A 14,116-nucleotide genomic window follows, 5' to 3' on the forward strand; every position below is an offset into this window, starting at 1 on the left:
AGAAACATCTATAAGCATTCTTACTACCAGTAACTGTAAATGAGCACAAAAAAACACATTTCCCTACAATCCACAATCAAACTGGTGTGAGGTCAGAATCAGAATCAGCTTTATTGGTCAAGTGTGTAAAAACACACAAGGAATTTTGCTCCGGCAGTCAGTGCTGTCCTGATACGACATTCAGAACAAAGAACAACAAAGCAACAAGAACAAAGAACAAGACATTTCCATTTATTGGAACTATAAGAGTCGTGCAAGTGTGTCAACGTCCCACATTGTGTTAAATTTGTACAGAGTCCCTTTTACCCGTTTGCAGTTCTCGTTATAGACAATTAATATAATGACATGTCATATAATGACAATTGTGGAAAGGGAGCAGTTTAAAGTGATTAATCATGTGATAGTCTACAAAATATATTACTAATACTGATTCGACCAGCAGGATGTGAGTGAGTGTCCTAACATGGCACAAGGCAGAAAAATAATAGGTTCGTTGATTAAGAATTTAATAACTTCATTGCCAGATGGAAAAAAAAGTGTTTGAATGCCTGCTAGTTTTGACTTTCATTGATCTGTACCGCTTTCCCGATGGGAGGATGTGGAAGAGCTGGTGGCCAGGATGTGGAGGATCCGAAAGGATTCTGCCTGCTCTGGACCTAGCTTGGGTTTCATGCAAGTCCTCCAAGATCACATGGTTTGTGACACCAAAGCCTAGGGAACATGCTTTTAAAGTAAAACTAATGCTTTTAATTTTGTGTGAAGGGCGTAAAGTTTGCTTTTAGTCCAAGTGAATAAAAGGTATTCGTAAAATTGCACTTTCGATGAATGACGAGTCATTTTACTCTTTTCAGTGCATGACCATGATGTTTGAGGTGCAGGACTTGGCAGTGGCGTCGCCAGCTACAGTGTCTCGCTGTGGTATGATCTACCTAGAGCCCAGTATTTTGGGCCTCGTCCCTTTTACAGAGTGTTGGATCAGGCAAATCCCCAAAATAATGAGACCATTCAACGAAGAGCTCACTTCCTTGTTTGCACGGTTCCTTCAGGTGAGAATAAAAAATAACACAACAAAAAGAGGCTCCAACGAATGTCCATTATGAAGGATGTGCTACCTTTCTTCTTTGTCTCTACAGGACTCTATCAATTTTGTCCGCATATCAGTAAAGGAGGTCATCACATCACTGGACAGCAATCTGACTTGTAGTCTTCTAAAACTCATGGATTGCTTCTTCAGTCCATTCAACTTTAGTGAGGTTTGTTTGTGGTGTTCCCGGTGCTCTAAATTTAGAAAGAAAAGCTAAATTCACAGTCTTGGGTAGTTAATTTGAAAACAATAACTCAGAGATACAATGTACTCACTCACAGAAATATTTCAGGATTTTTTTTAATATGTATCATTTTCAGTCAAGAAACAATGAAAATGTTTTTTCCATGTAGAAATTAGGCAGGAATTTGCCCTCTGAAAAGTATTTCCCTCAACATTTTATCACACTCCATTTTCAGCTTTGTATGATTAATTGTCAATAGTAATTAAAAACAAAGTCATACACATCAATGTGTATTTAGTTGATATTTTTAGCATGTCACTACAGATGAGACTTTTGGCATATAGTAATGCCAAAGGTTTTGTATTGTATGTATGTTTGCATTTTTCCTCTACAGAAATCTGTCCACACAATTCTTTTTTTTTTCTTGTTCTGCACTGTGTTTTGTGCAACTACACACCAATCACAAATGCTTCCTTGTCTCATAGGAAGACAAGCCACCACCCCGAAATAAACTAGACCGTATCAAGGAGCTGATTGAGCCGTGGTTCATTTTCTCCCTAGTTTGGAGTGTCGGTGCCACAGGCGATTCACCCAGTGGCCAGCGCTTCAGTGCCTGGCTCAAAAACAAGATGTCAGAAGAAAAGGTCACATTGCAGCTAGCTCTGCTTTTTCATCAGTGACCAAATGTTTAGCAGATTGACAGTGTTAATAAATGTATTTTAAAAGAATGTAAATGTATTTTTCCTTCAGATTAATTTATGTTTCCCAGAAGAAGGCCTGGTATATGACTACAGGCTTGACGATGCAGGGATAAGTCGGTGGAATGAAGAAGAGGAAGATAAAAAGGACAGAAAGGTAAACAATTTGTACCAAATCGAAAGATTAGAGGCTTGACACCATTTCTAGCTGGTGAACCATTGATTATCTACTATATATTCAACAGGTGCAGTGGGTCAACTGGGTGAATGATGCAAAGAGTGTTGTAATCACCCCAGATACAAGTTACTCTGACATCATAGTTCCCACTGCTGACACAGTGAGAATGACATTCCTAATGGATATGCTTTTGACCAATATGAAGCCTGTAAGTGATTCCATGTCAATGAAGGCTTCAAAGAGATAATCACAAAAGTATCCTCAAATATTTACTTCAACATTTACATTACCTAGATTGAACTGCCCAATTATGTCTCTTTACAAACCAGTTGCTTTGTATCGGGCCTACCGGGACAGGAAAGACTCTCGGATTATCTGACAAGCTGCTAAAGAACATGCATCCGCAATACGTCACCCACTTCCTCATGTTTTCAGCACGGACCTCAGCCAACCAAACTCAAGATTTTATAGACAGCAAGCTGGATAAACGGTATGCTTTAAAAAGAGATATGTTGTCCACTTATTATTTACTAGAAAACCCATGTGATTGTTATGTGTTAGGCGGAAAGGTGTGTTTGCGCCTCCTAAAGGCAAGTACTTCATTTTTTTCATTGATGACCTCAACATGCCATTGTTGGAGACCTATGGCGCCCAGCCGCCTATTGAACTGCTGCGGCAGTGGATGGACCACACTGGCTGGTATGACCGGAAGCAGATTGGTTAGTAGATCTTACCAAATTTAGATCATTATTGTTAAATCTATTCTTGAATGGATTTATGTCCACTTCATATTTTTAGTGTTACTCAAAAACTTAAATATTAGGTTTTCAACAAGTTGTCAAATACCAATTGCCTCCATCTTTTATTTTGCACCTCCACTATAGGGGCTTTCAAGCAAATAGTGGATATCAATTTTGCCTGTGCCATGGGACCTCCAGGTGGAGGCCGCAACCCCATCACACCGCGCTTCACGCGACACTTCAGTTTTCTATCCTTCACTGAACTGGAGGACGCCAGCATGAAAAAGATTTTCTCTACCATTTTAGGCAGCTGGATGAGTGAGTCAGTTGTCCCACACAGTTGGGAATATATGCAGTTGTGTTCAAAATAGTTGCAGTCCAATGTGTCTAACCAGTTTAATCCTGGTAGATTATCAAAAAAACAAGACCCAGCATTTCCGATAAACACTCTTAAGGCCGTGCAATTGGGTAATTTGTTGAAAAGCGTGTGCTAAAAAAATAAAATAAAAATGCAGCGATGCATTCGATCATTGAGGTCATCCATTTTGTGAAAAACAGGTGTGAATCAGGTGGGCCCTGTTCAAGGATGAAGCCAGCACTTCCTGAAGATCCACTTCTCCTTGAAAGCCCGAGTAAAATGGCTTGTTCAGCATGTTGTTCAAAAAAACACTGTACTTTGATTAAAAGTTTTACTGGAGAGGTGGTGCAGCTAGCTGTGAAGCTATGGAGTCACAGTTCTGAGGACTGGGGTTCAAATCCCAGCCCCGCCTGTGTGGAGTTGACATGTTCTTCCCATGCCTGCGTGGGTTTTCTCCGGGCATTCTGGTTTCCTCCCAGATCCCAAAAATGTGTGATTATGAGTGTGACTGTCGTCTATCTCCATGTGCCCTGCGATTGGCCGACAACCAGTTCAGGATGTATCCTGCCTCCAGCTGGGATAGGCTCCAGTATTCTCGCAACCCTCGTGACTATAAGCGGCTCAGAAAATTGGATGGATGGATGGATGATTCAAAAGATTGGTAAACTCTAGAAACAAAAACGTTTGTACAAAAGAGTTATGAGTTTGTAAAGTTGATGGCAGACTGATTTTTTTTCAACACACCCTTACAACAAATTCCCCAATTGCACAGCACAGCCTTAACGGTGTGTTTATCATGAATGCTGAGTCTTGTTGGTTTTCTGAGAATCTATTGCACCTACTGGTAATTTATTTGACATGTAGCAATAAAAAATATGGTGATAATGTGGATTAATCTGCTATGTGAAATTGAACTGATATTGTTTTGAACACTACTGTAGATACAGTTGTTGACAATACATACAGTACAGTGTGCAAGTCCTCGGCACTATTAGATTTGTTTTAGCAAAAACAAAATCTCCAAAATATTTAAAGGGAACTCAAATAAACATTTAATGGGTTCTTCCTTGAATGTGTGTAAGGCCTCTAGAAAGTTTGAGAATTTTTTACATAATCTTGCTATGTGTAACTGACCTACTGTATTTTCACGTCAGTTTGAGCTCTTTGAAAAGGGTCATTAAAACACCAAAGATCACAGTGGACCAGCCCAGGACTTTTCCACAGTACCTTGTTTGTACGTCTGAACTTGTGAACAAGATCAAGCTCTTTCTAATTATATCTATGTTCTCTTTAGATGGAAACATGAGTAAAAAGAATCCAGGCAGTAAGTCAATGATGCTGAAAGTTTTTAATACTTCAGTGTTGTAGCTGTCTTCACATTTAAAACACACAAAAGTTGAGAAAATTGTACAAGTATTGAAAGCTTTGCAATCGGCTTTGAAAAAGATTACACTTTGAATTTCACCTTTCTGTCATTTTTTTTCCTCATCAGGATCAGTGCCAGAAATTGTACCACTGAACAATGCAATCGTCAATGCCACTATCCGTGTGTACACTACTATTTGCACTCAGCTTCTCCCAACTCCTACAAAGTCTCACTACACATTCAACCTCAGAGACCTGTCCAAGGTCTTCCAAGGTATCCTCATGGCGGAGACGTGCATGATAGAGGTATTACTGACAAACACCTATTCCACAGCTGTACAAATATGGGTTGTATGTGTGTATTAATGTGTATATACTGTACGTACAGTTGAAGCAAGACGTTTACATAGACTTTTCACAAACTACTGTAGCTGTGTAAGGTGGCCTGAAAAAGTATTCCCTCTTCTCAAATTTTCCCCGTTTTAACCTCGAGAACCCAAGACATCCAAATCCTCTTTTAAAATTTGTACGAACTAAATTAATCAATAAGCATCAAAGGAACACAAAAACATCACATTTGGAAAAATGTACTGATTTACTTCCATTTTTGGAAGAAGGCTCCCTCTGAAACATTGATAGGGGAATCCCCGCCAGCAGTCACTGTCAGGTGGACACATGTGAGACGTCGGGCTTTAAGGGTAAAAAGAGTAACTGTGGTGCATTGTGTTTATACAGTGGGCCCTTAATTACACTGGGTCATATGTGACCCCATGGGTTCTTTTGGGTTAAGATCATCAAAAAAATGTAAATATAAGAATATAAAAGACTGCTGTTGAATGGTGATTTCATTTACCATTATTAAGCCCAAAAAAAACCCTCCAAAACTTAAGTTGTGTTTTCTTAAGCCATCTAGAAGTTGAGTTTCTGGTGTGTTTTAGATCGTTATCCTGCTGCAGTACCCAAGTCAGCTTTGGCCCGAGGTCACAAATGATGGCTAAATATTCTTGGGATTTTCTATTAATGAGCACAATTCAAGGTTCCATCAGTCACAAGTTGTCCAGGTCTTGAAGGAGCAAAGCACTCAAAGGCCATCACACTTCCACAACCACGTTTGACTCTTGATATGATGTATGATGTTCTATTTCTGCAATGCTGTGCTACATTCATGGCACATCCAATAAGACACACACCACCAATCAGAAACGTAAACCTTGTCAGTCATTTTAATAATCTCTAAAAATCTTGGGAATAATTCAGATTACCCCCCACTCACCCAAAAGTAATACAAGCCTTGGTGTTCTATCTGGTCATCAATGTTTTTCGCCTTAAAACTCTGCCATGGATGCTGTTTATTCCCAGTCTCTTCTTTATTACTGTTATGAACTGTCAATCAGTCCCTTGCCTCATTCCCATGACTCTAATCCGTACATCATGGCCGGCCTCACCACTGTTTTATAAACTTTGCCCTTCATCCTGGCGGATACTCTTCTGTCACATAGAACACCAGACACCTTCCGCCAACTTTTCCACCCCCTTGGACCCGTTTCTTCACTTCCTTACCACACTCTCCATTGCTCTGTATTGTTGACCCCAAGTATTTGAAGTCATCCACCTTCACTATCTCTTCTCCCTAGAGCTTCACTCTTCCTCCTCCGCCCCTCTCATTCACGCACATATATTCTGTTTTACTTTGGCTAATCTTCAATCCTCTCTTTTCCAGTGTGTTCCTCCATCTTTCTAACTGTTCCTCTGCCTGTTCCCTGCTTTCACTGCAGATCAGAATATTATCTGCGAACATCATGGTCCAAGGGGAATCCAGTCTAACCTCATCTGTCAGCCTATCCATTACTAGGGTTAATAGTTAAAAATAAAAAACAGTAGTTTTATATAATCTTGACATGTTTTATTTCTCCATAGCTCCTAGTAGGCATAGTTTTCATGTGTCCTGGATTGTTTTGGCAGCCCCGTTTTTCTCTTCCTTTCCTCTCCATGCACCCATTCCTATAAAGATAAGTGAGTGCACCTGGAGGAAGCTAATTGTGTCAGAATGTTTGGGGAATGAGATGAGTGTATTTTTTTCTTTTTTCTCTCTCTTTTTTCTTTCTCTGTGTCACATTGATTCTTTGCTTGCGCTTCAGTAATGGGTACCAAAATGTCACTTATAGCTTTCCTCTTAGCAAAAATATCTTTCTTTCTTTCTTTCTTTCTTTCTTTCTTGTAACAAAGACTAACAGATAAGATTGCTTCCTTATTTATTCTGTCAGAGAAATATCTGCCAAAACAACATCCATCCACCCAATTTTTGAGCCGCTTATCCTCAGGGGTCGCAGGAGTCCTGGAGCCTATCAAAGCTATCTTTGGGCATAAGGTGGGGTACACCCTGAAGTGGTTGCCAGCCAATCGCAGTGCCAAGACAACATCTATGAGCAATTTAGAGCTTCTAATGAACCAAACATGGATGTTTTTTTAATCTGGGACCAAGCCAGGGAAAACCTTGAGTCTTAAGTAAACCCATGCTCTTGAGGGGAGGCCAGAGCTGGATTCAAAATCCCAAGTTCAAGAACTATGAGACAAATGATCTCACTCTTCAGCCAGCATGCAGCCTTCTAAAGTCATAATGACATTAGACAATTGTATGATCATATGTGCGCAACCCTATATCTTTTTGCGCTGTATTACCTCGTATTCTTTCACTGCAGTAAAAACCTCTTCAGAGCATCCCATTCATAACTTCAAAACATATCTTAGTATGAATGTTTTGTTTGCTACTGTCTGTGACCCAACCATAATGGGGCAGCAAACCCACCTCTGGGTCCCGACTTAACAATTGACAGCTATTGCTTTAGATCATACCGTATGTTCTGTACTAAAAATGACCTGACGAAGAAATCATATGAACATTTTTCAGAGTAATTATATGACTAACGCCTATAATAACCTAACTGAAAATGTTTGAATAGAATGGATATTATTTTGCTTGTTCTTAGAGCAAAGAGATGCTGCTTCAGCTTTGGTACCACGAAAACTGCCGGGTTTTTCAGGACCGCTTGGTGTGTGCAGAAGACCGGGAGTGGTTCAGCTCCCTCCTGAAGGAATTTATTCAGGAGTTTGGGTGTGACTTTGATGTGGTCGTGCCATGCCAGCCTGTTTTATATGGGGATTTTATGGTTCCTGGTGCTTTACACAAAGTCTACACTTTCATAGATGACAGGGAAAAGGTGAGGACAGACAACTATTTTCTGCCATATCAAATGTGTGAAGTTTGATTAATATGGCATGAAACATGTTTAGTTTCCCACTTCACTTTTATAATCTATAGTTAGAAGACATTATGGTGGAGTACATGGAAGACTACAACCAAAACTGTACACCAAAGATGAAGCTTGTGCTCTTTCTGGATGCGATTCAGCACGTTTGCCGAATCAGCCGTGTCCTGCGTCAGCCACTGGGCAATGCCCTGCTGCTTGGTGTGGGTGGCAGTGGACGACAGTCTCTCACTAAGCTTGCCTCATATATGTAAGACTCACATTTTTGCACAGCTCAGGTGCTTTTTGTCCATGCTTATCGATTAAAAAAAAAAAATGAATAATAATTGTAGGATTCTCATTATTTGATCACGTAGACCAGAGATTGTCAACAAGTGCTCTGGGGCACATAAGTGTTCCGTGAGCACTCATGTGTGAAATTACAAAAAGTTTACTCAATTGCTTGAAAAATAATGATGTGGAAGAAATAATGTATCTTTGTTCATCTATTTATTCCAGCGAGACATAACAGAGAGAACAAATTAATCATCTCTTAGATGCCAGGAAGTACATACAGTAATGGACGTCGGAAATGACTGACAGATATTAAATAGACATTAAGCATAGCTCTTTCTTTGCTTGAAATCTGACAGATCTGAGCAGTACTTCTCAGACATCATTGATACATTTAGGCAGGCAAAACATTTTAGTTTTACTCCAACTTCTATACTGTGGTCTTAAATTGCATTATGCTCCTTTTTTTAAAATTTAGATCAGAGTACAAGTGTTTCCAGATTGAGCTATCAAAGAACTATGGTCAGTTAGAGTGGCGGGAAGACATTAAAAGCATCATGATGAAGGCTGGCATTCATAACCAGCAGATCACCTTCCTCTTTGTGGACACACAGGTTTTCAGTTGTCTCTTTTGTTTTTTATTGGAACTGTGTTTGTTGAAGTTTAAAATGTAACAATAGATAGTGATTACAGTACTGTTCATAAATTGGCCTGGAATAAAATTAATTTGGATTATTTCTACACCAGATTAAAAGTGAGTCATTCCTGGAAGACATCAACAGCATTTTGAACTCTGGCGATGTTCCCAATTTGTATGCATCAGATGAGCAGGAGCGCATTCTGGCATCAATGAAGCCAGTGGTCCAAGAATTGGCCCAGCAGCCAACCAAATCAAATCTTATGGCTGCTTACCTTAAAAGAGTTCGCACTAACATCCACACTGTACTCTGCATGAGGTAAGTAGTTCCTTCCAAATATTTTGTTTCTCTTCAAAGTGAGTGAACAGTACTTTGGCTTCTTTTCTTGATTCAATTGAATAGCAACCCTTCTTGCTTCTGTCGTTCATTAAAGTCCTATAGGGGAAGTGTTTCGTGCAAGACTGAGGCAGTTTCCTTCACTGGTAACATGTTGCACCATAGACTGGTTCAGTGCATGGCCAGATGAAGCGCTGCAAGCTGTGGCCACATCGTTTCTTAATGAGCTCCCTGAGCTAGAAGCTAGCCCTGAGGTCGTGGATGGACTGGTGAGGATGCTACAGTATTTGTGTTTTCTTCATCCTGGGAGCAAATTCTAGAAATACAGTGAATCTAGATTAGTCATGAAAATTTGATGGCTGGTTTTCCTTGTGTGCCACTACCAACGAATAAGTTTTTAATTTTTTTAGACAGTTATGTGCATGAAGATTCACCAGAATGTAGCCAAAAAGTGTGAGCAGTTCCTTGCTGAGCTTTCTCGCCAAAACTACGTGACCCCTAAGAGCTACTTGGAACTGCTCAATATCTTCTCAAATCTCATTGGACGGAAGAAACAAGAGCTGTGCCATGCATGTGAGCGCATGAGGACTGGTCTGGACAAGGCAAGGCCTCAAAAGAGAAATGACACCTTTATGTGTTTATTGATTTTGCTCTGTCACATGTTTAGAATAGAAGGATTAGGTTTAACTAAATGTGAATATTCCTTAAAACCAGTTTTTGGGGGACCGAATAATTAATAAATTATCCAGCTCTGAATGGATAATTTTGGCGCGAGTTTCGTAAATCTGAAAAAAATGCCTATGTCTCGTTTTGAAAACAAACTCTTCATGTATTCTTATTCTGTAGCTTCTAAGCACAGCAGAGGATGTGAGTAAGATGCAAGAGGAGCAGGAGGTGATGAGGCCACTTTTGGAGGAGGCAGCAAGGGAAACAGAGGTCACAATGGAAACTATCAAAGTAAGGAAATATCTGGTCTCAAATGCATTGGAAGCAGTGGATGGTGAATCAAAATAATTGAACATTCTATTTTACATTGGCAGAAAGACTCTGTGATTGCAGAGGAGACTCGGAAGTCAGTTCAAGAAGAAGAAGCAAAGGCTTCAGAAAAAGCCCGTGTAGCAGGGGAAATTGCCAGCGATGCGCAAAGGGATCTAGATGAGGCCCTTCCAGCTCTTGAAGCTGCAACCACCAGCCTTAAATCACTCAACAAGAATGATGTCACTGAGGTCAGAGGCATGGATCTGCTTAACTTTCTTTGTATATTGAACCACAACTACATATATTTTTAACTTCTGGAATGCCTTCATAGGTGCGAGCCATGCAGCGTCCTCCTCAAGGCGTGAAGCTGGTAATTGAAGCTGTGTGCATTATGAAGGATGTCAAACCAAAGAAGGTGCCTGGAGAAAAACCTGGAACCAAGGTTGACGACTACTGGGAACCTGGCAAAGTATTGCTGCAGGATCCTGGCAAGTTTCTCGATAGCCTTTTTGGCTATGATAAGGTAGCGTATACGTCGTATATTCGTTATAACGAACTGCTTTGTATAATTTGCTCAGCATTCCTATCGGGTGGGCAAAATACAGTTTGGACACCCACACACTGGCGGTCTTTTTACATTATCTAGTCGTAGAGTGTTGTGTGAATGGTTGTTTATTCCTGTGTGCACTGCGATCGACTAGTGACCAATTCAGACCGCCTCTTGCTATAGTCAGCTGGGATAGGCACCAGCACAACCTTGACCCTGCTGTGGATAAGCAGTTCAGAGAATGCATGGGTGCATCTGGCCTACATTATATCAAAGTGAGAGCTGTAATGCAGAATACCAACCTCGGTGACAAGAGATGCTATGTAATGCAGTTTTAAATAATTGAAAAGTAATTATTTAATTATTAAAATAACTAAAGTAAAGTATTTCACATACAGACTGTGACTTAAAAAAAATAACCTATGACTTACCAAGCCTATCTGACGGCGGCACGGTGACTCAGCTGGATAGCGTTGGCCTCACAATTCTGAGGTCCCGGGTTCCACCCCAGACCCCCCTGTGTGGAGTTTGCATGTTCTCTCAATGCCTATGAAGGTTTTCTCTGGGCACTCCATGTTCCTCCCACATCCCAGAAACATGCTACATTAATTGGACACTCTAAAGTACCCCTAGGTGTGATTGTGAGTGCGGCTGTTTGTCTCATTGTCCCCTATGATTGGCTGGCAACCAGTCCAGGGTGTACCCTGCCTCCTGCTCGTTGACAGCGGGGATAGGCTCCAGCACTCCCGCGACCCTCGTCAGGATAACAGGCTAAGAAAATGGATGGATAGATTATGGACCTAGCCCATCTGTCCCTTTTGAAAATCAAATGTGGACCTACTGCACAAACGTTTGTCCACCCTTGCTCTGTATTTTAGTCCTCGCAATATGACTAATGTGCCACACCTTTGTAACCATATATTCATACTTGTAGAAATTGTTTTGGGGCATTAGACCAAGAACCCTCATTGTTCCTTGCTGTTTTTAGGAGCATAAAGAAATTGTTTAACTTTGAAATTTCAATAAAGTTCTTAAAAATACCACAAATTTAGAATCAAAGGCTACTTGAGCTATACCAGTTACAGTGTCACAGTTTGGACTTGTGAAGGCGAGGCAAAACTTGGAGGACCCGAGTGGCAGGGAGGCAAAGCAGGAGGGCAGGCGTCATAATATTTAATTCCAAAAAAAGGCTAACAAGGCACATGATAAAAGCAAACTAACCAAAATAACAAAGACTTAACTGAACCTAAAATTGGAAATAAAACACGAGTGGTGACAAGGAAATGGGACAGACAAACAATAGGACTGATGCGCATAAACTTGACAACAACAGACTGACAAGAACCGAATGAAACCAGGGAACTTAATACACATAGAGTCACAAGACTGAGGAACAGCTGGACAAGACATGAGTGGCTGGAGGGAGCTAATTGGTCAACGCGAACAGGTGGACATAATCAACTGAGGACTGAAGACGTGAAAAACATGGAACACAGGAAAATGGAACAAAACCAAACAAACCAAAGCAGGCCATGACATAGAGCTTAGTTAACCTTTCTTGTCGCTCATCAGCTCAAATCGTGTTTTTGCCTCTTCCTTTTTTTTTTAACTGTACTTTGTAAAAACTGCTGCACTATTTCCTGCACTTAACATTTCTGCAGGAAAACATCCCGGAAAGAGTGATTACTTTGGTGCAACCCTACATAGATAATGAAGAATTCCAGCCTGCTGCCATTGCCAAAGTTTCCAAAGCTTGTACCTCTATTTGTCAGTGGGTTCGAGCCATGCACCTTTATCACTTTGTGGCCAAGGGTGTGGAGCCTAAAAGGGTAAAACGTGGAATCTGTGTTTTAGTCATTATGTCTAGATGAGACCTTATGGAATTGAATACCATTGTCAACGTATCAACCTAACACTCCACCTGTATATATTTGAACAGCAAGCACTCAAAGCAGCCCAGGAGGAATATGATGAGTCTCAGAGAAGTTTGAAAGCTGCTAAAGAAATGCAAGCAGCTGTTGAGAGTGGTATTGCGGCATTGCAGGCCAAGTACGAAGAGTGCCTGGCCAAAAAAAATGAGCTGGACAACAAGTACCAACTGTGTGAGATACGCCTTGTTCGAGCAGACAAGGTGAGACCAGCGTGGAGGAACTTTATTGTTTTACATACAACTATTGAACACTGTCATGATGGAATTAGCTGTGATATACAGCAGTGGTACCCAACCTTTGCCACAGACCTGTTTATGCTATTCCATGTGTTCTGTTTGTCAATGAGGGTGAGGATGAAGCCACTTAACATCCTGTTAAATGGTGGCGATGGTTGGGGTGGGGGTTGTTAGCCAGGTGTAGAGGTGGTGCCAAGTAGTTTGGAATCACATCATCTAAGAGTTGATTGAGGGGGCAGAGCTGGGTACATGGTGTGCCCCAATCAAAGGTGAATTATCAACAAGGTGGGCGATGCACTGTCTCTCAGGAGGGATGGGGGCCACCTTGGCTGGTACCAAATAGCGCAAGGACCGGTGGTTTGAGACCACAGATCTACAATCATATTAACATGTAGTGATACCATCAATTGGCCCATTTGAACTTTTACTTCCGTTAATTTAGTTTTCTGACTATTCTCAATCACTTCTGACATCTATTTTCTGCACGTCACTGTTCAGCCTATCCCGTCTGATTTATGACAAGAGCTGACATGCACCTGAGACTCACACTCACATTCATCACTGAAAACACACAGGGACTGGCCTTGCAAGTACAAAAATATACAGCACTCCTGATTTAAAAAAAAAAAAAAAAAAAAAAAATCCAGGGTCAAGATTCCAACCTAGTGAGTCAGCAGTGCAAACAAGTTCTCTACTGCATAGCCCAGAGACAATTAGAATTCATGATTTAATATTATATGTTATATCTTCTATATTTTTCTCCTTTGCCATCATGACTGTTTTTGGTCTGTTTGGTCCACATTGATTATATTCTGTTATTCTTTAGCTTATAGCTGGACTGGCAGATGAGAAAACACGCTGGAAGGAGACTGTGCAACATCTAGAATACATGGTCAATAATGTGTCAGGCGATGTGCTGATGTCTGCAGGATATGTATCATACTTGGGGCCCTTCACGGTGAGTCACACCCCAGAAAAAAGAAACTTGAGAAAAGCACATTTTTGAATAGATTTTGATATACGTAGTCCCGCAGTACTTTCGAGGGCTTGTTGCATGAAATTAAATGTTTTTATATTCATCAGAATCATCTTTATTTGCTAAGTATATCAAAAACACAAGGAATTTGTCTCTAGTTATTGGAGCCCCCTAATTTTGAGACATAAGAAGATCAAAACATAAAATGTAGAATAACTTAGCCTGTAGCAATATATTTGCAAGAGAGAAGAAGCTTTTGGAATATCTGGTTGCTTTAGTTTGCATTGATTGAAGCCGGACGAGGTGGTGACCACGATGTGGAGGGTTC

General features: G+C 40.6%; 1 protein-coding gene across 1 annotated transcript in view; it reads left to right on the top strand.

Moving 5' to 3' along the window:
* The window catches only part of dnah1 (dynein, axonemal, heavy chain 1), a 44,612-nt gene that overhangs the window by 17,823 nt on the left and 12,673 nt on the right, over nucleotides 1-14,116 (top strand). The window contains exons 38-59 of the mRNA XM_061833755.1: nucleotides 852-1,046; nucleotides 1,134-1,253; nucleotides 1,754-1,912; nucleotides 2,019-2,123; nucleotides 2,212-2,352; nucleotides 2,474-2,634; nucleotides 2,706-2,863; nucleotides 3,029-3,202; nucleotides 4,537-4,566; nucleotides 4,735-4,913; nucleotides 7,595-7,825; nucleotides 7,927-8,123; nucleotides 8,625-8,760; nucleotides 8,894-9,102; nucleotides 9,218-9,389; nucleotides 9,531-9,722; nucleotides 9,967-10,077; nucleotides 10,161-10,346; nucleotides 10,430-10,621; nucleotides 12,307-12,474; nucleotides 12,585-12,776; nucleotides 13,639-13,770. Of these exons, the coding sequence (XP_061689739.1) occupies nucleotides 852-1,046; nucleotides 1,134-1,253; nucleotides 1,754-1,912; nucleotides 2,019-2,123; nucleotides 2,212-2,352; nucleotides 2,474-2,634; nucleotides 2,706-2,863; nucleotides 3,029-3,202; nucleotides 4,537-4,566; nucleotides 4,735-4,913; nucleotides 7,595-7,825; nucleotides 7,927-8,123; nucleotides 8,625-8,760; nucleotides 8,894-9,102; nucleotides 9,218-9,389; nucleotides 9,531-9,722; nucleotides 9,967-10,077; nucleotides 10,161-10,346; nucleotides 10,430-10,621; nucleotides 12,307-12,474; nucleotides 12,585-12,776; nucleotides 13,639-13,770 (3,540 nt within the window). The remainder of the gene's footprint in view (nucleotides 1-851; nucleotides 1,047-1,133; nucleotides 1,254-1,753; nucleotides 1,913-2,018; nucleotides 2,124-2,211; nucleotides 2,353-2,473; nucleotides 2,635-2,705; nucleotides 2,864-3,028; nucleotides 3,203-4,536; nucleotides 4,567-4,734; nucleotides 4,914-7,594; nucleotides 7,826-7,926; nucleotides 8,124-8,624; nucleotides 8,761-8,893; nucleotides 9,103-9,217; nucleotides 9,390-9,530; nucleotides 9,723-9,966; nucleotides 10,078-10,160; nucleotides 10,347-10,429; nucleotides 10,622-12,306; nucleotides 12,475-12,584; nucleotides 12,777-13,638; nucleotides 13,771-14,116) is intronic.

This window comes from Syngnathoides biaculeatus, chromosome 10 (assembly GCF_019802595.1).
Source record: "Syngnathoides biaculeatus isolate LvHL_M chromosome 10, ASM1980259v1, whole genome shotgun sequence".
Lineage (NCBI taxonomy): Eukaryota > Metazoa > Chordata > Actinopteri > Syngnathiformes > Syngnathidae > Syngnathoides > Syngnathoides biaculeatus.